Source organism: Tachypleus tridentatus, chromosome 8 (assembly GCF_004210375.1).
Source record: "Tachypleus tridentatus isolate NWPU-2018 chromosome 8, ASM421037v1, whole genome shotgun sequence".
Taxonomy (NCBI): Eukaryota; Metazoa; Arthropoda; class Merostomata; order Xiphosura; family Limulidae; genus Tachypleus; species Tachypleus tridentatus.
The window spans coordinates 3,874,554-3,892,713 of record NC_134832.1 but is presented as its reverse complement, the minus strand read 5'-3'; the positions used below and the strand labels follow the sequence as shown (position 1 = coordinate 3,892,713).

The window sequence follows — 18,160 nt, the reverse complement described above, 5'->3', positions numbered from 1 at the left end:
GAAAATGTTGAAGGTGGTTTCAGAAGTTCAGATCAAGTGACTGCAGCTTAAGTGATGCACCATATTCAGGTCGTCCTGTTGAGTTTAATGATGACCTATTGCTGGCTGCACTTGATGAAGATTGTGCTGTAGCAGTTGAAGAACTAGCCCATAAGCTTAATTCAACCTATTCAACAGAAGCCAACTTTAGAACAAGAGTGAACATTTGCACTTCTCTGCACCCTTGTGAACATAACTCACCTTTTTTAGACAGGTTAGTAACTGGAGATGGAAAATGGATATTTTCTAAAAGTGTTAAGCACTGCAGACAATGGTTCAGTGCAGGTAAACTGGCTAAAACACAGCCAAAAATGGACCTCCACCCTAGGAAACTCTTGTTAAGCATTTGGTGGATATTGCTGGTGTGATCCACTTTGAGTTGCTGCCACTCAATGCAATGATTGCATCAGACTTCTATTGTCAATAGTTAGAGTGCTTGAATGTTGCACTGAAAAAAAAAAAAGGCCTGCTTTGTTCAGTTGTAAAGGTGTTGTGTTACACCAAGATAATGCAAGGATCATATCTCCAATGATTGAAGAGCTAGACTGGGAAAAACTTCTGCATCCTCCTTATTCTCCAGACCTTACCCCTTCTGATTATCATCTATTCCAAAGTTTGCAGAACTATCTTGATGGAAAAGAGCTTGGAACACATGAAGATGTCAAAACTACCATCTCAACATTCTTTTCCTCCAAACCCCAATAATTTTATAGAAGTGGTATTTAGAAGCTTGTGAATCGTTGGCAGGAAGTAATTAATAATAATGCAACATACATTATTGTTTAAATAACATTAAAAGAGTTTGAAACCCTCTCCATTTTTCTGAACCTAAAATTGGACATTATTTAAGGGATAACCTGATACTTATATACTTTTCAAATACATCCACAGTGAGCACAGACTGGGACAGGTAGAAATAAGTAACAAAGGTAATATTTAGCTGCTGATTGGGCTTAGAAACAAAATGATAAAAGAAAGGGAACTACTAAATGGATGTGTTTGTGATCATGAGAAACCCATTTTAAGTAAAAATGTATTCTCAAGAAGACGGCAGAATCAAAGAAGCCCTACTTATAGAACGACTCAAACCATAGTTAAACCAATATAAAAGAACAACTTTATATCTATACTAATTAGTAACCTAATATCTAACTGCAATGCCTCCTATAATCCCATACCCATTTACACTCTTGTCCCTAAGACATGCCTGTCAGTGGTCAGTTGCAAACTCTCTAAGTTAACCTGAAGGTAACCTAAGAAATTTGAAACATTGTTTTGTACTTTATTTTGATTAAAGTTTTAATATCCATACTAGCCATCTTAAGAATACATGGTATTAAAACATTAATATCACTACAGAATAATGCTCTTTTTTTTTTTTTTTTTTCTAGGGTGCCATACATTATGATCTTTGGTGGGTTGTTCAGCATGTTGCTTTTGTATGGCTGGGGACTTTCACATTGTATGTTGTCCACTGCTTCCCTCCTCGTTATTGTGATATTTTACATAGATCTGCTCTACATCTGGGCCGTTGGCGACATTTGGAAACAAGAAATGTTCATGTTCCATATAATATGTGAGTTCTTTTTTGTAACTATGTTTGTTATATATTTCTTTAAATGTATGACTCCTAACGAGTTACATAGCAAAACTTGTGACAGCTATCTCTTTTAAAATAATTATTTTTAACACGTTTGTTGTGAAAACTAAATAATCATTAAATATATATATTAGATCATTAAATTAACTAAATAATAACTCTTACACTAAAAAGTCTTGTGTATCCAACATGAAGAAGTTAGCTTCTACTAAACTATACTAATTTGAGTATAACAATAATGTAGAAGGATATATCACTATTATGATATTTTTAGTTTATCTTAACAGAAAGTTCATTTATCTTCCACAAATGTAAACACTTTATGCATTTTTAAAGAAACAATAATTTAGCACTATTTGTATGGGCAGTAATTAAACTGAGATGTATGAATAGTTGAGGTGTGAGAAAAATACATTGAGATTTTGCATTAAAATGTAAGGTGTCATAAGTTAACTTTTTGAGAGACCTCTGAAAGACAAGAAATTTACATGTACTGAGAAGTGGAGATTTATCTCTGTTTTTCACAGAATTACTAGCTTCAAATACATATATGGAGAGTTCTCTTCATATATGTTGTGAAAGTACCAGTTTAATGTGTTTATGGAGAATGGAAAGTTATCTCTGTATTTACTGTGGATTTATTTGTGGAGAATTTCACTATATTCCTTATGAAATCACTCGCTCAACATACATTTATAAGGGCAGAGTTTTGTCTCTATATTTCTTTTGAAAATGCTTGCTTAATATATGTGTCTCAACAGGGGAGAGTTGTTTTCATAGTTCTTGTGAAAGTGCTAGCTTTATATTTTACATGTGTTTATGAAGAGTGAAGAGCTGTCTGCATATTTATTGTGCAAAAAAGTACTAACTTTAAATGCATTTATAGAGAGAGGAGAGTTGTCTCCATATTTATGGTGAAAATGCTAGCTGAACTTATGTTTACAGAGAGTAGAAAGTTGTGTGAATATTTATTGTGAAAATGCTAGTGTAACTTATGTTTATAGAGAGAAGAAAGTTATGTGAATATTTATTGTGAAAGTGCTAGCGTAACTTATGTTTATAGAGAGTAGAAAGTTATGTGAATATTTATTGTGAAAGTGCAAACATATGTTTATAGAGAGTAGAAAGTTATGTGAATATTTATTGTGAAAGTGCAAACATATGTTTATAGAGAGTAGAAAGTTGTATGAATATTTATTGTGAAAGTGCTAGCTTATGTTTATAGAGAGTGGAAAGTTGTGTGAATATTTATTGTGAAAGTGCTAGCTTATGTTTATAGAGAGTGGAAAGTTATCTGTATTTATTGTGAAAGTGCTAGCCTAACTTATGTTTATAGAGAGTAGAAAGTTGTGTGAATATTTATTGTGAAAATGCTAGCATAACTTATGTTTATAGAGAGTAGAAAGTTGTGTGAATATTTATTGTGAAAGTTTTAGCTTATGTTTATAGAGAGTGGAAAGTTGTCTGTATTTATTGTGAAAGTGCTAGCCTAACTTATGTTTATCGAGAGTCAAAAGTTGTGTGAATATTTATTGTGGAAGTTCTAGCATGTGTTTATAGAGAGTGGAAAGTTGTCTGTATATTTATTGTGAAAGTGCTAGCTTTAAATGCACAAATGAAGACTGGGAGTTGTGTTGTTACTTCCTGTCAGCCAGACAAACTGTTTCAAAGACAGTAAAAAATTGACAGACCAGGTTTATGATTTAAAATAATAATTTGTGAAAATGAAGTAACATCTCTGTGTCTTTCAGAATTTACAGAATATATTTTACAAAAACCTGTTTCCCAATAGTTCAGAAAAACAGTTACAAATTAAAATGTTAACTAGACAACACATTGTAACAGATGTCTACTTACCAACCACCTAATATTTGGGTGGGAAAATGAACAACTGTATTGTTTCATTACCTCCGCATCTAGAAATTTATATATGACACAGAAAAAAACAGAAGGTTACAACAGCATATATATATATATAACCATGCAAACCTACAAGAGAACCACTTGCATTAACAGTTTCTAATTTTGAACTGTTAGAATTAAGTGGTGGTTCTCATACTTTGTTGTTATAAACTTTGAATATGTATTTTTTTTATGTTGGCAAATATTTTGATAAACCGTGCTACCAGTGTCTTTGTGTAATTATATAAATTATGGACCAGATGATGACAACTAGTAAGTAATACCTGATGTATTATTGTGGGTTATTCTCCTTACGAACTCGACGATGGCAGCTAGTCAGTAATACCCATTGGTATATCTTGGGTTATTTTAAAGGAATTGTTGACTTAATTGTCATTACTATTATGAACCCTTCATATTTCAGTTTATTAACCACTAGGCCATACTTGGTCCATTGCAAATGCACGAAGCTTTATCAGTGTTTTACCAACATCTAGAGGTCACATACTAAACAATGATACTATTCAAGCCATAATTCAATCTAACTATTTGAAGTTTCAATTTATTACTTTAATATTTAACCATAAGAACTTAGGTATTTATGGATCTTTTATACATTTAACCATCAGCATTAATTTTAATGTTAACTTTAGTATTAGCCTCATCTACAGTATATTTGCAATGATACTGCAAAATAGTATTCTGCAATACAGCTTATAAAATAATACAAACTAATTTTTAAAAATATAAGATTAGCTAAAGAAACTTCAAATAACTTACAAATTTAGGTTTGTTTAGGTATAAAAATCTGTGTATGTATGCTGGTATTACAATTAAATAGTAAGTAATTAGTCCTATTTCAATATTTGGTTGATGATTTAATTGATATAATTGACTGCTTACAAGTAGTAATTACATCAATTAGTACCACTTAAATAAATTGACCTCTGAAATTTATGATTATAATGATTAATCAAATATAGTGTTTTCAGTTATAACTGTTTTTGTTTATTCCAATAAATGATTAATTGAAATTCTGTTTATATAATTTGTTAAGAAAGTAATATATTAATCAAAATTAGTATTTTGGGTTATTGCTTTTATTGTTTAACCAAAATACAGTTAATTTAAATGTCATGAAAATAGCTGATTAATTGAAATTAGAGTTTCCAGTTACTACTGTTTTTGATTATTCTAACTATACAAATAATCAAAATGTCACTATCACATTTGTTTGTTTCTAACTTTGTTGTTTCATAAGAGGCTAAGTTTGAATATAGGGAAAACAACTGAAACACTTTGTTTTTCTTGTACATGTCACATTTCGAGGAACTGATTGATTGATTGATTGTTATTTTTTTATTTTATTTTCATCACTACAATCTTTAAAATGTATTTCATTACATGGTAACTTTATTTGCACATATTTAATGCAAATTGCTTGAGGGTCAAAGCCAATCTTAAGTTATATTTATTATACTAGTACTATAATACAGTGCTATGTATACTGTAAAGAATTTGATAAAACTTCAGAATTGCATGATGTTATGAATATTTACCCCTCAGCTGGTCAGACTCAACCCTTTGGCACCAAGGAGCTTTGGTAAAACACGCCAAAGGACTTTTTAAAGCGGAAGGACTGACTAATGCTGCAGAACCAGGAAATGTAACTCATTCCCGATTTTTTGTAAGTTGTATAATTTTTAAATTGTTTAGTAGTATTACAATTTAAACAAAAATTGAATGTTTTTCATTGTAATGCTTTATACAGTCTACTGTAGTTAAACTTTCACAAGAAAATATATTTAATTTTTATAAACTTACATGTTCATATTGTTAGCAGCATATACAATCACCTTTAATTTATTATTAATTAACTACTTCAAAAGCCCTGAGAAAGAATGTTTCCATGACAGATATATATACATCATGCTTTGAATAAAATACAATAAATCTTAATATGTCAGTTAATGTATTAATTGTTCCGATATTAGTATTGCTGATTGTGTTTACATGTGAGTAGGTGTAACTGATTGTATTAATGAAAACCTCTAATTAATGTTCAAGTGATGATGCCTTAATTAAACATAAACTTCATACAATTTCAATTCCCATATTATACATTCTATTTGAAACTTTGAAATTCCTACAGTGGTGTATATTACTTTTCATGAGACTTTGCGTACAATATTTTTCTATGATTCCTCTGTTTCTTTAGGATTTTTTTCATGCTATTCTGAGAAGTTGGAACAAGCTTAGCTTGTAGAGAATTGATATCTCCAGGTCTTGTTGGTTTATGTGCATTTTAACTCTGACCCTATTGAATCTGTAATTTGTGTTCAGTGTTAAGAAACAGAGCAGATACCTACCTGATAATCTGTACTGCTCATTCAGCTAAGTTGTCAGGCCAAAGGGGAAATGATAAAGCACACACTTAACATTGAACCTTGCAAACAACTAGCTGTTGAAGTTGGCTCCTTGATCCATATGGATCTCTTTACTTGCTCTGTATTGTATTGTCTCCTACTCTGCCAACATTTCATGATGGACAGTACTAAAGTATCAATTAATACATAAGCTTCAGTCCATTTAGTGAAGTAATCAGTAAAAATCAGCATATACTGATTTTCTTTGTGAGGTTTAGGCAGAGGACTGGCTATATCAGGGGTGATGGTGATACTCTGTATTAAAGTATCAACCAGTAGACATGATTTAATCCTTTTGCAATGGGTCATTGCATTATTGAACTGTTGTTTTTTGGATATGTGTCAGTAAGTTTAGAATCAAATTGCAGATTACAATTCAAATTTTAAAATTGTACATGAGTTAATTTCTTAATTTAAAAGTAATTATTCAAAGAACATTTAAATATAGATTTTAGTGAGCTGCATGGTATGTTGAATGCAGCATTGTTTAAAATTAGGTGTTTGTGATGCCAAAATATTAAGTATGTAGTTTCTTACAAATTAGATACTCAAACTACTAATTTTAACTAGCTAGAATATAAAATAAGAACCTTGTATCTTTTTATTTTGCCAAGGTATGGGTTTATAGCCTATTGACCTCTTTCTATTTTTGAAATCAGTCCCTAAAATACACTTACTTCAGTATATGGCATGAATATACATTATATATATTTATAAATATACAGTGTTATGAAACTTAAGCCACTTAACCTAAACATTTGTAGTTTTATGTTTATAATATGTAGTCACTCTAGCACAAAAATAGCATAATCAATATTTATTTCCTTATTTCTTTATGGTGGTTATAAGGTTGGTCAAATGACAGATCCCACATGGTTAGAGTATAGAAAATAACATAAATTATAAAATCTTGCTTAAAATAAACATTTGAAATGTATTAAAGAGGTTTTAGAGATTATGCAAATAACATTTGAGAATTTTGAGAGAAAGAATAGTTTTTTTTGAATCATAACAAAATCACTTTGCACTCATACTAGTAATGAAACGGATTTTATTTTCACAAAGAAATTTTTAGTAAAAATATTTATTTTAAAAAATCATATTTTTGGTATACAGTATACATGTAATCTTTACTTAGTCTATCAAATTTTGTGAAACTAACCTGCTGTATCAAAATTATACTGCAAATGTTTAACATGTGCAGATGTGTAGATGAACTTGTGTTAATTCACCTGAGGAAGTAATAGAAAAACATCAGTATGTATCCCTGTTAGTTTTAGTTAGAAGATCAACTATATCAAGGGTGATGTTCTTTAGTGAAGAGCTTGTAATTCTGTATTAGTTTTATCTAGTATGGTTGGTTTTTCTTTGTAATGCACATTTCATAACTCAAAATATTTTAATGAATGGAACTACAAAAATGCTTCTGCATATTTTTGATGGTGCATAACACTTCCCAGTGTTCTTCAGTCTTTCTGTCACGTGGTATCCAAAGTCTCTCCTGTCTTATAACTGCTGGTGCCATTACTGTGTTCTATAGTTTGTGACTGTTGCACTTGATTTTTCTGCAATCCAGTTATTGAAATTGTGTTTGATTTCTGCAACAGCTCTTCCCAAAGTTCCAGAATAATCATCCATAATGTCCATCTCAGGTGGAACTGCTTGGTCATATGGTAATTTGGGTGAAGTGTACACTGATCCTGCAAAAATCACAGATATCAGGGATTGACCTCAGCCTAAGATCAACTGGAAAATGAAACCCTGATTTTAGCTTTGTAAATCCATAGACTTATTGCTGTCCCAGTGGGAGACTCATGGCTTTGTATAGCAGTACTTGTTAACTATACTCAACTATTTATTGAAACATTCAGATTTTCCATCAGTTTCTCTCCTCGGCTGGTAAAATCCTTGGGCTATGAGGGGCCTATTTTTGTTCTTTCACATTCTGATGTTGTGACAACTTAAACTGCAGCTTAAGATACCCACCATAGTTCTGAATTATCTTTTAATGTACCTACCCTTAATCATTATTTTGCAAACTTTACAGTATCCAGATGGTCAAGCACAACAAATAAGGATACTTAAAATAAAATGTAAAAGTTGTGTTCGTAGCATCTAAATGGCAAACTATGAACTTATTTTGTGACATTTAAACTTACTGATATTCAACAGATAGTACTAAATATTAAAGTAATGGAAGAATTAAAGGAGATTTGCTTTAAAAAACTCTAATGAACTCAAACATTAAAGGAAAGTCTCATGTGTGACAAAGAACTTCTTATTTTTGTACCAAAATGATTGCTCTTGTCTTTGTTATGTGAACTTGGTTAGCTTCCATAATGTTTTGGGTCAGTCTTGGTGCTGAAGCAAAGATAAGGTATCTGACTTAATCACAACTGAAGATTGAGAGAATTATAAGCAGTTTATGTTTTCTGAATCAGAAAGTACATTGAATGTGAGCCATAGTTGCATGAAAGAAAAGATATTGTACTTGTGTTTGTACATGTTTACTTAACAGGCATTAGAGAAATTACTTGAGATACATAGATAGTACCCACAAAATGTAACTACACAACTACTCTTGAAATGTAATAAAGGAATACTTGGTAGAGTAATCACTGATGTGGATCAGGAGTGTATTTAAGAGGCATATTTATTGATCTTATACCTAGTGAGCAGTATATTATGGTGCAAGTTACAAGTTTCACATATTTATTGTAGATTCATTTTGAGACTTGTTATTTTATTTATTGAAAAATATTGACTCAGCTCATTGCATTTACACCATGAAGAACATTTGTGTGCTAAAATGGCAGACATAAATATAGAAGTAAATTGTTAACTTTAATGAAAATATTATATATTATGGTGTGTGCGTGTGTGTTTATTTTTATAAGGTTCTTTTGGTTATAGTAAGTATATTATTTCTATATGAGCCTTTTTTTCCTTTTCTTAGGGAGTATTCAATGACCCCATGGGAGCTATCAGTGGCTTGCTAGGATTACAGATGGTTTTAATAACTATGCAGCTATTAGTCTTAATACGATCAGTTGAATGGAACTACATGGTCTCTACAGCTCTGATGCTGCTGCTGAACTGCCCAACACTTTTCAAGATACTCAGAGAGTACCTGGTACTTGGTAAAATATACCACACTGAACAGATGCTGCAAGGCACTAGGATGGGTGGCTGACTTGTGCTTTCCAAGTTATTCAGTAATATAATAGGATGGATGATATTTTCATAAAACAGAGCAAGTACCTTAATTAAGTAAATATATAAAATGCATTTTAAACAATCCATCCTTCACATTGTTAGAGCTAATTCAGAACTTTTCAAACACACTTTGTACAACATATTTGTGGCAAAATAAAGGTTACATCAAGACCTGTATGGCATTTCTTCTTTAAATGAAAACTAATATAAAGATGTATCTTAAAGCTTACTTCACCTGTAAAACTTTCAAGTGGTAGTAAATTTTGTAAGGTATGATGCTTTTCTTGAGCAGTTTATAAGAAAACCACATTTAAAACTTGCCTTGTACAAGTTGAAATATGTCCCTTAAAAGGGAATTTTCTAGCCTTATAAATTATACTCCAGAGGTTTTCAATGATATACTGTTTGATTATTGTAATAAGGACCCTAAAAGTATGCACAAGTTATGTCATTACTTCATCCATATATACTGTGACACAAAAGTCAGTGCAGTGTATGAAGATGTATTTTTATCTAATCAAACCACATATGCTTCATAATGTTTCAACAAGAGAAGGCATGCTATAAATGATTTATTTTTTACTTGTATTAAATTTATTAGTAAACCTATTCTATCAATAATATTTTTCTAGTCTAGTGGTCCACCACCAAGGATCCTATTTATTATTATTTTTTCCCCACAGACCCCATGTTGCTTAATGATATTGTTTAACCAACAAACTGTTTTTATTAATTAATAATTAACTTGTTTAAAAGACAATATATAACTAAGTGTACAATTAAACAAACAGCAGTATTAAAACTTACTTGTTTAATGAGATGGTTGATACTGTGTTCAGAACTTCAGGCTCAGTTGTAGACAGTTTTAAGCATAGATCAGGTTCCATATTCATGTGGTTTTTGTATTTTGATTTTATATAAGGCAGCTGGGAGAAAGTGTGCTAACATAATTATGTGTTGGGAAGGGCAATAAATATCTTGGTGCTTTGTATGCCAATTCAAGGTAATCTTTCTTCACATGCAACCAAAGTTTTGATACAATGTACTGAATGAAATTTCAAATCAATTAGATGTCATATGGAAGTTCAACAAGGCTATTTTCATCAGTTGCAGTTAAATATTTGATACTTGTTTCATTTATACTAAATGGATCCCTAATCCATTTGTTACTGGAATCAGAAAGAAGAAAATAATCTCTAAAGCTGTTCCTCCTACCCTGGAAGTGATGAGTGATAAGGTTTCTTATTTCATGAGAGAGGTCATTATTGGATGCTGTAAGAAAATTGTTTTGTTGGAAATTATTCAGACACACCCGTTCAAAGACATTTTGACCACAACTGTAATCACATAATAATAGCTTTCACTTTATCTTCGACTTTAAAATTAGTTACAGCTCTCCATTGTTTGCTCAAATTAAGCAATTCAAATATGTAAAAATATCAGAGAAATATGCAACCATTGTTGGCCATGAAAAATTATTGAAACACTTGCTTCCTTGAAATATTATATCACAAATAAATATTTTTATTTTATCATGTAACTCAAATAAGTAGATAAGTACTTTTCTGCAAGATAGCCAACCCACTTGAGAATATAAGAACAGTTGTTTGTGCATATTGCCTGTCTCTGAATTTAAATTATCCACTTTCACTGCCTCATCCAGCACAGTCTTCAATATTTCTTGCATCTTTCTTGTTGCCAGTGGTTCTCTGTGTATGCATCATTAAGTTCATTTGACATTTGGTATGATAGCTTGAATATTTGCAACATTTCTATTCTACTTTCCTGATGAAGCAGGAGCCCCATCAGTATTCAGACTATTAATCAAAGCTTCACTAATACGTGTTAGCAATGACTGGCAGAATAGAAAATTTTCACTAGTCATTGGATTCATACTGTATGAATGCAAGCAAATCTCCACTGTTAGAAATGTTTCATCTGTACTTTCCTTTAATTGGAGAAAGCAATATTACCTTCTGTACACTTTTTTCACAGCTGGTTTTTAACATTATCAGACAAGTATTTGATGCTTCATAGTGGTGTTTGATTATGAAATCAAGTTATTTTTTGATGCTCTGTCTCTCAGCATTCTTTAGCAGGAGGTAGAATTAGTTCCTCTGCTATTGTATGTTTTTTTTTCCAATCATTGCTATTAATTGGATACTTCATTAAAGGAAACACAGCATTTTTATTATCTTAGTTGCTATTTCTTCTGTTGATTTTTATCTTGCACAAAGTTGTAATTTACTGCTATGAAAATAGTAGGCAGCTTTGTTGATGTGTTTTGTTTTTTTTTCTAGATGCCAGCAGTGTTTGGCTGGTGCCATATTTTTGTTGGATAACATTTCATAACAGAGAACACATTGTGACCTGTGTTCATGTTCAGGACCTGTGCATATAAATCCAAAGGATATATATTCATTACAATATTCACAATTTTTGCATCTTAATTCATATGTCATTGTTTTTTCATTTAAATGTTACCATCAGATTTTAATTTACAAATTTTAATTCATGATCCATGATTATTAGGGGTCCATATTAAATGACATGAATTCCTGTTGTAGATGTGATGCAAATAAGCAGTTAAGTTAAGTAAGCTTACAGAAACTTAAGCACTGTTCAATGCTACCTGTTGCTTAACTCTCTCGCTACAGGTAAGTCAGAATGCTCATGTCACAACATTTTAGTGAGTCATGTTCAAAGTTTAATTAAACTAGTTAATTATCTTGGTATATAAAGAAACTTGACATGTAAATGTAGATAATAAATTAAATTTTTAACATTTTTAATGTTCTTAATTTTATAAAGAAATATTTAAAACAATATCAATTCCCCTAGTGTGAGAATTTTGACATCTTGTTCTCTAGTCATTGTCTCTTCCATAATTTATTTACTACACCTCTGAGAGCTGTAACGTTTGGCATAAAATATTCTCTATAATTTTATAATGGCAATATTTTATATCTTTGAATCTTATGTATTTAGAGAATAACTGAATACAAATTTAGCTCAGTCCTGCCACAACTTCTTCTCGCATGCTTTTATTCACAATGTGCTAAGAGATTTTCCTAATGTTGATTCTCACTAAATTTATACCCATTAGAAAGCTAGATCTCACCTGATTGATTGCCTTATACATTTTGTCGGTTCGTTATATAGACAATTGATATTTTGGGTTCACAACAAAAAAATATTTTCCTATGAGAATACACAGAGGAACTTAGCTGAATTTTTAATGACTTTTCTCACATACTTAGAGAGCCAGCAACATTGTGACAGTATCAGTTTTATACATGTTGTTTTTCTGTGTCTTTCCTTGCATTATTTAGTTGAAGAAAATACCTCGCAAACCCCTATTATCATCTTCATGAATTACAGGGGTCCAGAGAGGTCAGGTTGAGAACCACTGATGTAGACCATATATATCTGTCACTGAATAAACTAACTTGGATTATTCTATTTTCTCTAGCTGTTGAGTCATTACGACTGAAAACTGTTTTTTCAGCAGTGTATTTACTTTTATTTGATGAACTGAACAAACATCAGCATGTGCTGGATTATATTCCTCTTGTAACATATAAAAGATCATTTTTACAAGTTGTTTTGAAGTTCATCCTTCACATATGCCTACTTTAATAGAATATTTTTTTTATTTGGTTATTTCCATGTGGCCATGCACAGAAACATATTACTATTGGTATAATTGCTGTTTGTATTGTGCTAATGTTTACAGATTAGGAGATATAACTTTCTTTGCTTTAGTCTATGTAAACCAACACATCATCAATTATGATTATGTAAATAAAGTTTTAACAACTTCAAACATTACACAGGTTGTACTCTGTATTTAACAATCCAGGTTTAAGGGTGAATAAGGATGATTAACTTCCTACAAATTTTTCGTAATACACATAGCAAACATTGGGATTCACTGGTTTACCTACATTGTGTTTCAGGTTAATTAGTTGTCATTCTGTCAATGCCTACTTTCCTGTTTATGTTATGGAACTTAGGAGCAGCATTCCAACAGATGGATGGAATAGTGTGCTTGCTTATGCACAAATGACGGAAAGCACCCACGAGGATGTCGGCCAGAACCGTGGCATTTGAGGACTTCCCATGCTAGGGTGCAGTTTGGAGTGAGAGAAGAGAAAGAAACATGAAGTATTCTGCAGAGGTTCTTCTCAAAAAAGATGACCAAACCTCTTGACAAGTTGAGGAACCTAACAATTACACTATAAGTAATCATTAAACAAACTCTTCATTCTTATGAAACACTAATGAATGAGCAAGTACTCTTTCATAATTAGGTACTTAAGAGCCATGACTTGTAAGTTGTCACTCTTGAGGCTGATCATACAATCACTGTGTATCATTTAAGAGTTTATATGGTAAAGTCATTAACCTGTGCAAATGTTAATTTTGTGTGAAAACACGTGTTTTTTATAACAGATTTTGCAAGAATTATAATATCATAAAGACTACCACTATATTGAACAAATGAGTCGGGAACTTAAAATGTTTGTATGACAACATTTTGTTTACTAGACTAATATATGTGTTGTAAATGTATTCTAGTACTAGCTTTTTATATTTATCAAGCAATCCTAAAATATGTAGTTTAAAAGAGAAAACTTGCTCAGAGTGGAATTTCAATAATGCTTGTCAAAATAATAAAAGTTTGCAACTCCAGTCTTGCTGAAAATAAATCTTTCCTTTAGCTGTAGTGACTGCTGATCAAATAGTCTTAAGTCTTGCAACCTTTGTACAAATAGTCACTTTATTAAATTAATGCATATAATTGAATATATCTGGTAGAATAAGAAATCATTAAATAAAATTATTTTAAACTTTTGGGTATGAATTTTTCCTATTTGATTGACATAACCTCATTTATTTCTGACAGTGACTAAATATTGTCTCTGTACTACAAATTCAGTTTGCTAAAGACGTTATACATATTATGTCACTATAATTTACTTAGAGTTGTTGAAACGTCTTGATGCTTCAGAACATTATTTTAGTGACTAATTTATGTATGAAAGAATTTATGTTTTTATATACAAACAATATGTCATTTTAACATTTTGTGGAATACCACTCCAATCCTGCTGTATAACCACATGATTATTATGCCACTATATGTACTTAGCTATGTACTAAGAATATGTAAGTGGTTATGAAACAAACTCCTCATTTTTATGTGTGCTAAAGTTTAAATAGTTGCTTATTTTATATTTCTCAATCACAAAGTATATTTGTAAGAACATAACACACCAATGTAAATTGTCTTTTGGCATGATGACTGCCAACTGAATATACAAAGCATATTTTTCTTGTCAAAATGCTTTAACTGAGCATATGTTGTTGATGTGTTGGATTTTCAGGTAAAAAAAACAACATATTTTCCATGAAGTATCAGGTATAGGATGCTGCAAATAACTACAGATTTGTTCAGGAAATAATGAGAGTGATTCTGATCAAAGTAATCTGTGTTTGATGACTGAGTCTTCCTAGCATGTATCAAATAATGATACCAGAGAAATTTGATGAAGATGGAGACAATCTTTATTATAAAACATACCAAAAGAGATGCATTATATACACATCCACTCACAAAAATAATATTCACTTCTTCAAGTTATAATTCTAGTGATTACAAAGATTTATGTGAAGATGAATGATTAGCATAATGTATTACATATAAAGAGTTTCCAATAAATTGTCTAAAAGTAACACATTAAAAAAACATTTTAATGAAAGATTTCCAAACATTTTTAATACATTGATAGTTGTTTACTGTACGTGGAAAATATTCAATAAATTTTGTACAGCTGATGCACAAATAAATTTTTTTTGTTTTAGTTTAACCTTTCAAATACTGGGTGTGCACTATATTTTGAGCAAATAGGTGTAGTTTCCATTTTAATATATTTGATGTAGCTAATTTGTTCAATGTCAGTATTTCTAATTGTTATCTCCATATGGTTTGTATTTATTTCCTTATTTAACAGAACCATATGGACCCGGCATAGCCAGGTGGTTAGAGTGCTCGACTTGTATTCTGAGGGCCACAGGTTTGAATCTTTGCCACACCAAACATGCTCACCCTCTTAGCTATGGCAGTGTTATAATATGATGGTCATTCCCACTATTTGTTGGTAAAAGAGTTGGTAGTGGGTGATGATAACTAGCTGCCTTTTCTTTATTCTTACACTATTAAATTAGGGACATCTAGCACAGATAGTTCTCATAGCTTTGCATGAAATTCAAAACAAACAAACAAACAGAACCATATATTTTATTTAAATTAATGGAAACATTTATTTCCTAACATTCATTTATCTATATTAAGTGTTTTGTTAAGTATTAATTGTAAATATATTAATTACTGCTAGTTATAAATAAATTAATATCATCAGCAACTAGTGTAATGGTAAATAAACTAGCATTTACTAAGTCATTTCTATAAGTAAGAAACAAAAGTGGGCCTAAGGTTGATTTTTGTGAAACACCAATTATTTTTAAACCTGTTAACTGATGTATATATATGTTGTTTTCTGTTAATTAGATACTTTTGTTTCTACATATTCTTGTCAGTGTTATAGAAAAATCAGTTGATTTTTGTTCTGATGCATGGTGTGATACTATGACATGTAACAAGTGCTCATCTAATTTGGTTTGGTTGCGGGAATAACTTTCCATTTATCTACTTAATAGTTTCTGTTAATGTAACCAGTGAATTGTATTTCATTGTTAAATGGCTTAGTATGTTTTACTTTAATCATTGCTAAAGGACTTGCATAGTGATGTGTGTAACGGGTTTCCTGTTCTGTTGGCCCGGCATGGCCAGGTGGGTTAAGGCGTTTGACTCGTAATCTGAGGGTTACGGGTTCGAATACTCATGGCACCAAACATGCTCGCCCTTTCAGCTGTGGGGGCGTTATAATGTGACGGTCAATCCCACTATTCGTTGGTAAAAGAGTAGCCCAAAAGTTGGCGGTGGGTGGTGATGACTAGTTGCCTTTCCTCTAGTCTTTACTAAATTAGCGACGGCTAGCGCAGATAGCCCTCGAGTAGCATTGCGCGAAATTAAAAAAACAATCCTGTTATGTATTTATTTTAATATTGATGTTTTGATTAGATATATATTTAGAAATTAATGTGACTTAGAGTGATAAATGTCTTGCGAAATTTTCATGTATTCTCTAAATTTATAGAAAATTCTCGAGTGTAAGAATTAATAATATTTGTTTTACATTGTTTCCAACTGAAATTTCTATAACCTCACCTTACCGTTCATAAACTGATACGTGGAGAGTTTTATATATTGTTGGGTTCGCTACAGTTAGTATACCATAAACCTCGAAAGCTGTAACTGTGATAAACGCTTATTAATCGGAAAACTACAGCTATTTGACCAGGAACGTTTATAGATTTCGAACATTACAAACTGTTCAACTTGACAGAATTAACTTCGGACGTTAGCATTTCTACGAGGGCATTATATACCTTCCTTGGTGAAAATTATCTTGTAAACAACGTGAGGGCAGCTAAGAATAGAGCTAGCTTCTCGTGAAGTGAATTATACCTGTGTATCAACATAAAATTAATTCGCTCATCGTTAATCTTCGATAAAATATTCGGTCCCAGACCATGTAGAAGACTCAGTGTTGTTTGTAAAACTTTTGTATATAAATCATCATTCGTAATTAACGTTGTTATAGATTTTCATTATTATTTTTGTTTTAAAATATATTTGTGTTAAGAAAAAAATTGTGTGTATCAATCTTGCTGGCAAATATAATAAATTTGATACATATTGACATTTAATTAACTTTCAAATCCAAAACAGTTTAACTCGGTTCCGGCTGTTTGAAATCGTATTACGTAACGATAAATTGGAAACACGTCCGAGAATAATTATACGTAACATTACTTCTTGATACAGCAATTACGTATATTAACTTTAAAAAAAGCCACAAAAGCAAAAACGTTGGTTTAAATAAAAATATATTCTTTTATATTTATCTGGAGTGTAAAAGTCGTCCTTTCTTAACTTGTTTTTGCAAAATTGTTGAACTTATTACGTAGATATTACTGAAATTAACAAGAGTATGAAAAAATAGTAGTTAGAACAATTAACATTGAATCTAGGAATATAAACACAAGAAACTAATAAACTTAAGTTCACAAAATAATAGCCAAGTGAATTAAAATAATTACGGGAAGGAAAAGACTTTGCGAATGCAACAGACTCATTGTTTATTTATGCAAGTTTTTGTTGTTTCTTTGAAGGCCCGGCATGGCCTAGCGCGTAAGGCGTGCGACTCGTAATCCGAGGGTCGCGGGTTCGCGCCCGCGTCGCGCTAAACATGCTCGCTCTCCCACTCGTTGGGGCGTTATAATGTAATAGTCAATCCCACTATTCGTTGGTAAAGTGTAGCCCAAGAGTTGGCGGTGGGTGGTGATGACTAGCTGCCTTCCCTCTAGTCTTACACTGCTAAATTAGGGACGGCTAGCACAGATAGCCCTTGAGTAGCTTTGTGCGAAATTTCCAAACAAACAAAGTTTCTTTTAACGTGTCAATAAACCGTATTTCGGGTGTCATTACGATACTTTTTACTTAAAACAATGCCTAATTTTACTCCTTGCCTTATAAACGGGTTCAAAGATGGAGTTTCAGTTAGAACATACGCCAACACTATGTTGTTTCTTTTGGTTTTTTGAATAAGTTCTTAACAACATATTTGTAATTGAAAAAATGAATGAAAACGTTATATATAAGCCGAGCGCATTCGGAAGGTGGACCTTTCTTCTTAAGGGGCAAACTGAGAGTGGTGGTGTAATCGAACGAGTGATATATATATATATAGAAGGAGATTAGTGACATCATGAAGGTCATCCGGTTTTCCAGAAAATTCTTGATGACTAGAAACTCACTTGAAATAAAAATGTATTTCAGAATAGCTTG

General features: G+C 31.5%; 1 protein-coding gene across 3 annotated transcripts in view; it reads left to right on the top strand.

Moving 5' to 3' along the window:
- Positions 1-9,358, top strand: part of LOC143258424 (transmembrane protein 39A) — a 53,727-nt gene extending 44,369 nt beyond the window's left edge. For all 3 annotated transcript variants that reach the window (XM_076517337.1, XM_076517338.1, XM_076517339.1), the window contains 3 exons: positions 1,431-1,615; positions 5,108-5,228; positions 8,924-9,358. In XM_076517337.1, the coding sequence (XP_076373452.1) occupies positions 1,431-1,615; positions 5,108-5,228; positions 8,924-9,160 (543 nt within the window). In that variant the 3' untranslated portion in view covers positions 9,161-9,358. The remainder of the gene's footprint in view (positions 1-1,430; positions 1,616-5,107; positions 5,229-8,923) is intronic.
- The last annotated feature ends 8,802 nt before the right edge of the window (positions 9,359-18,160 follow it).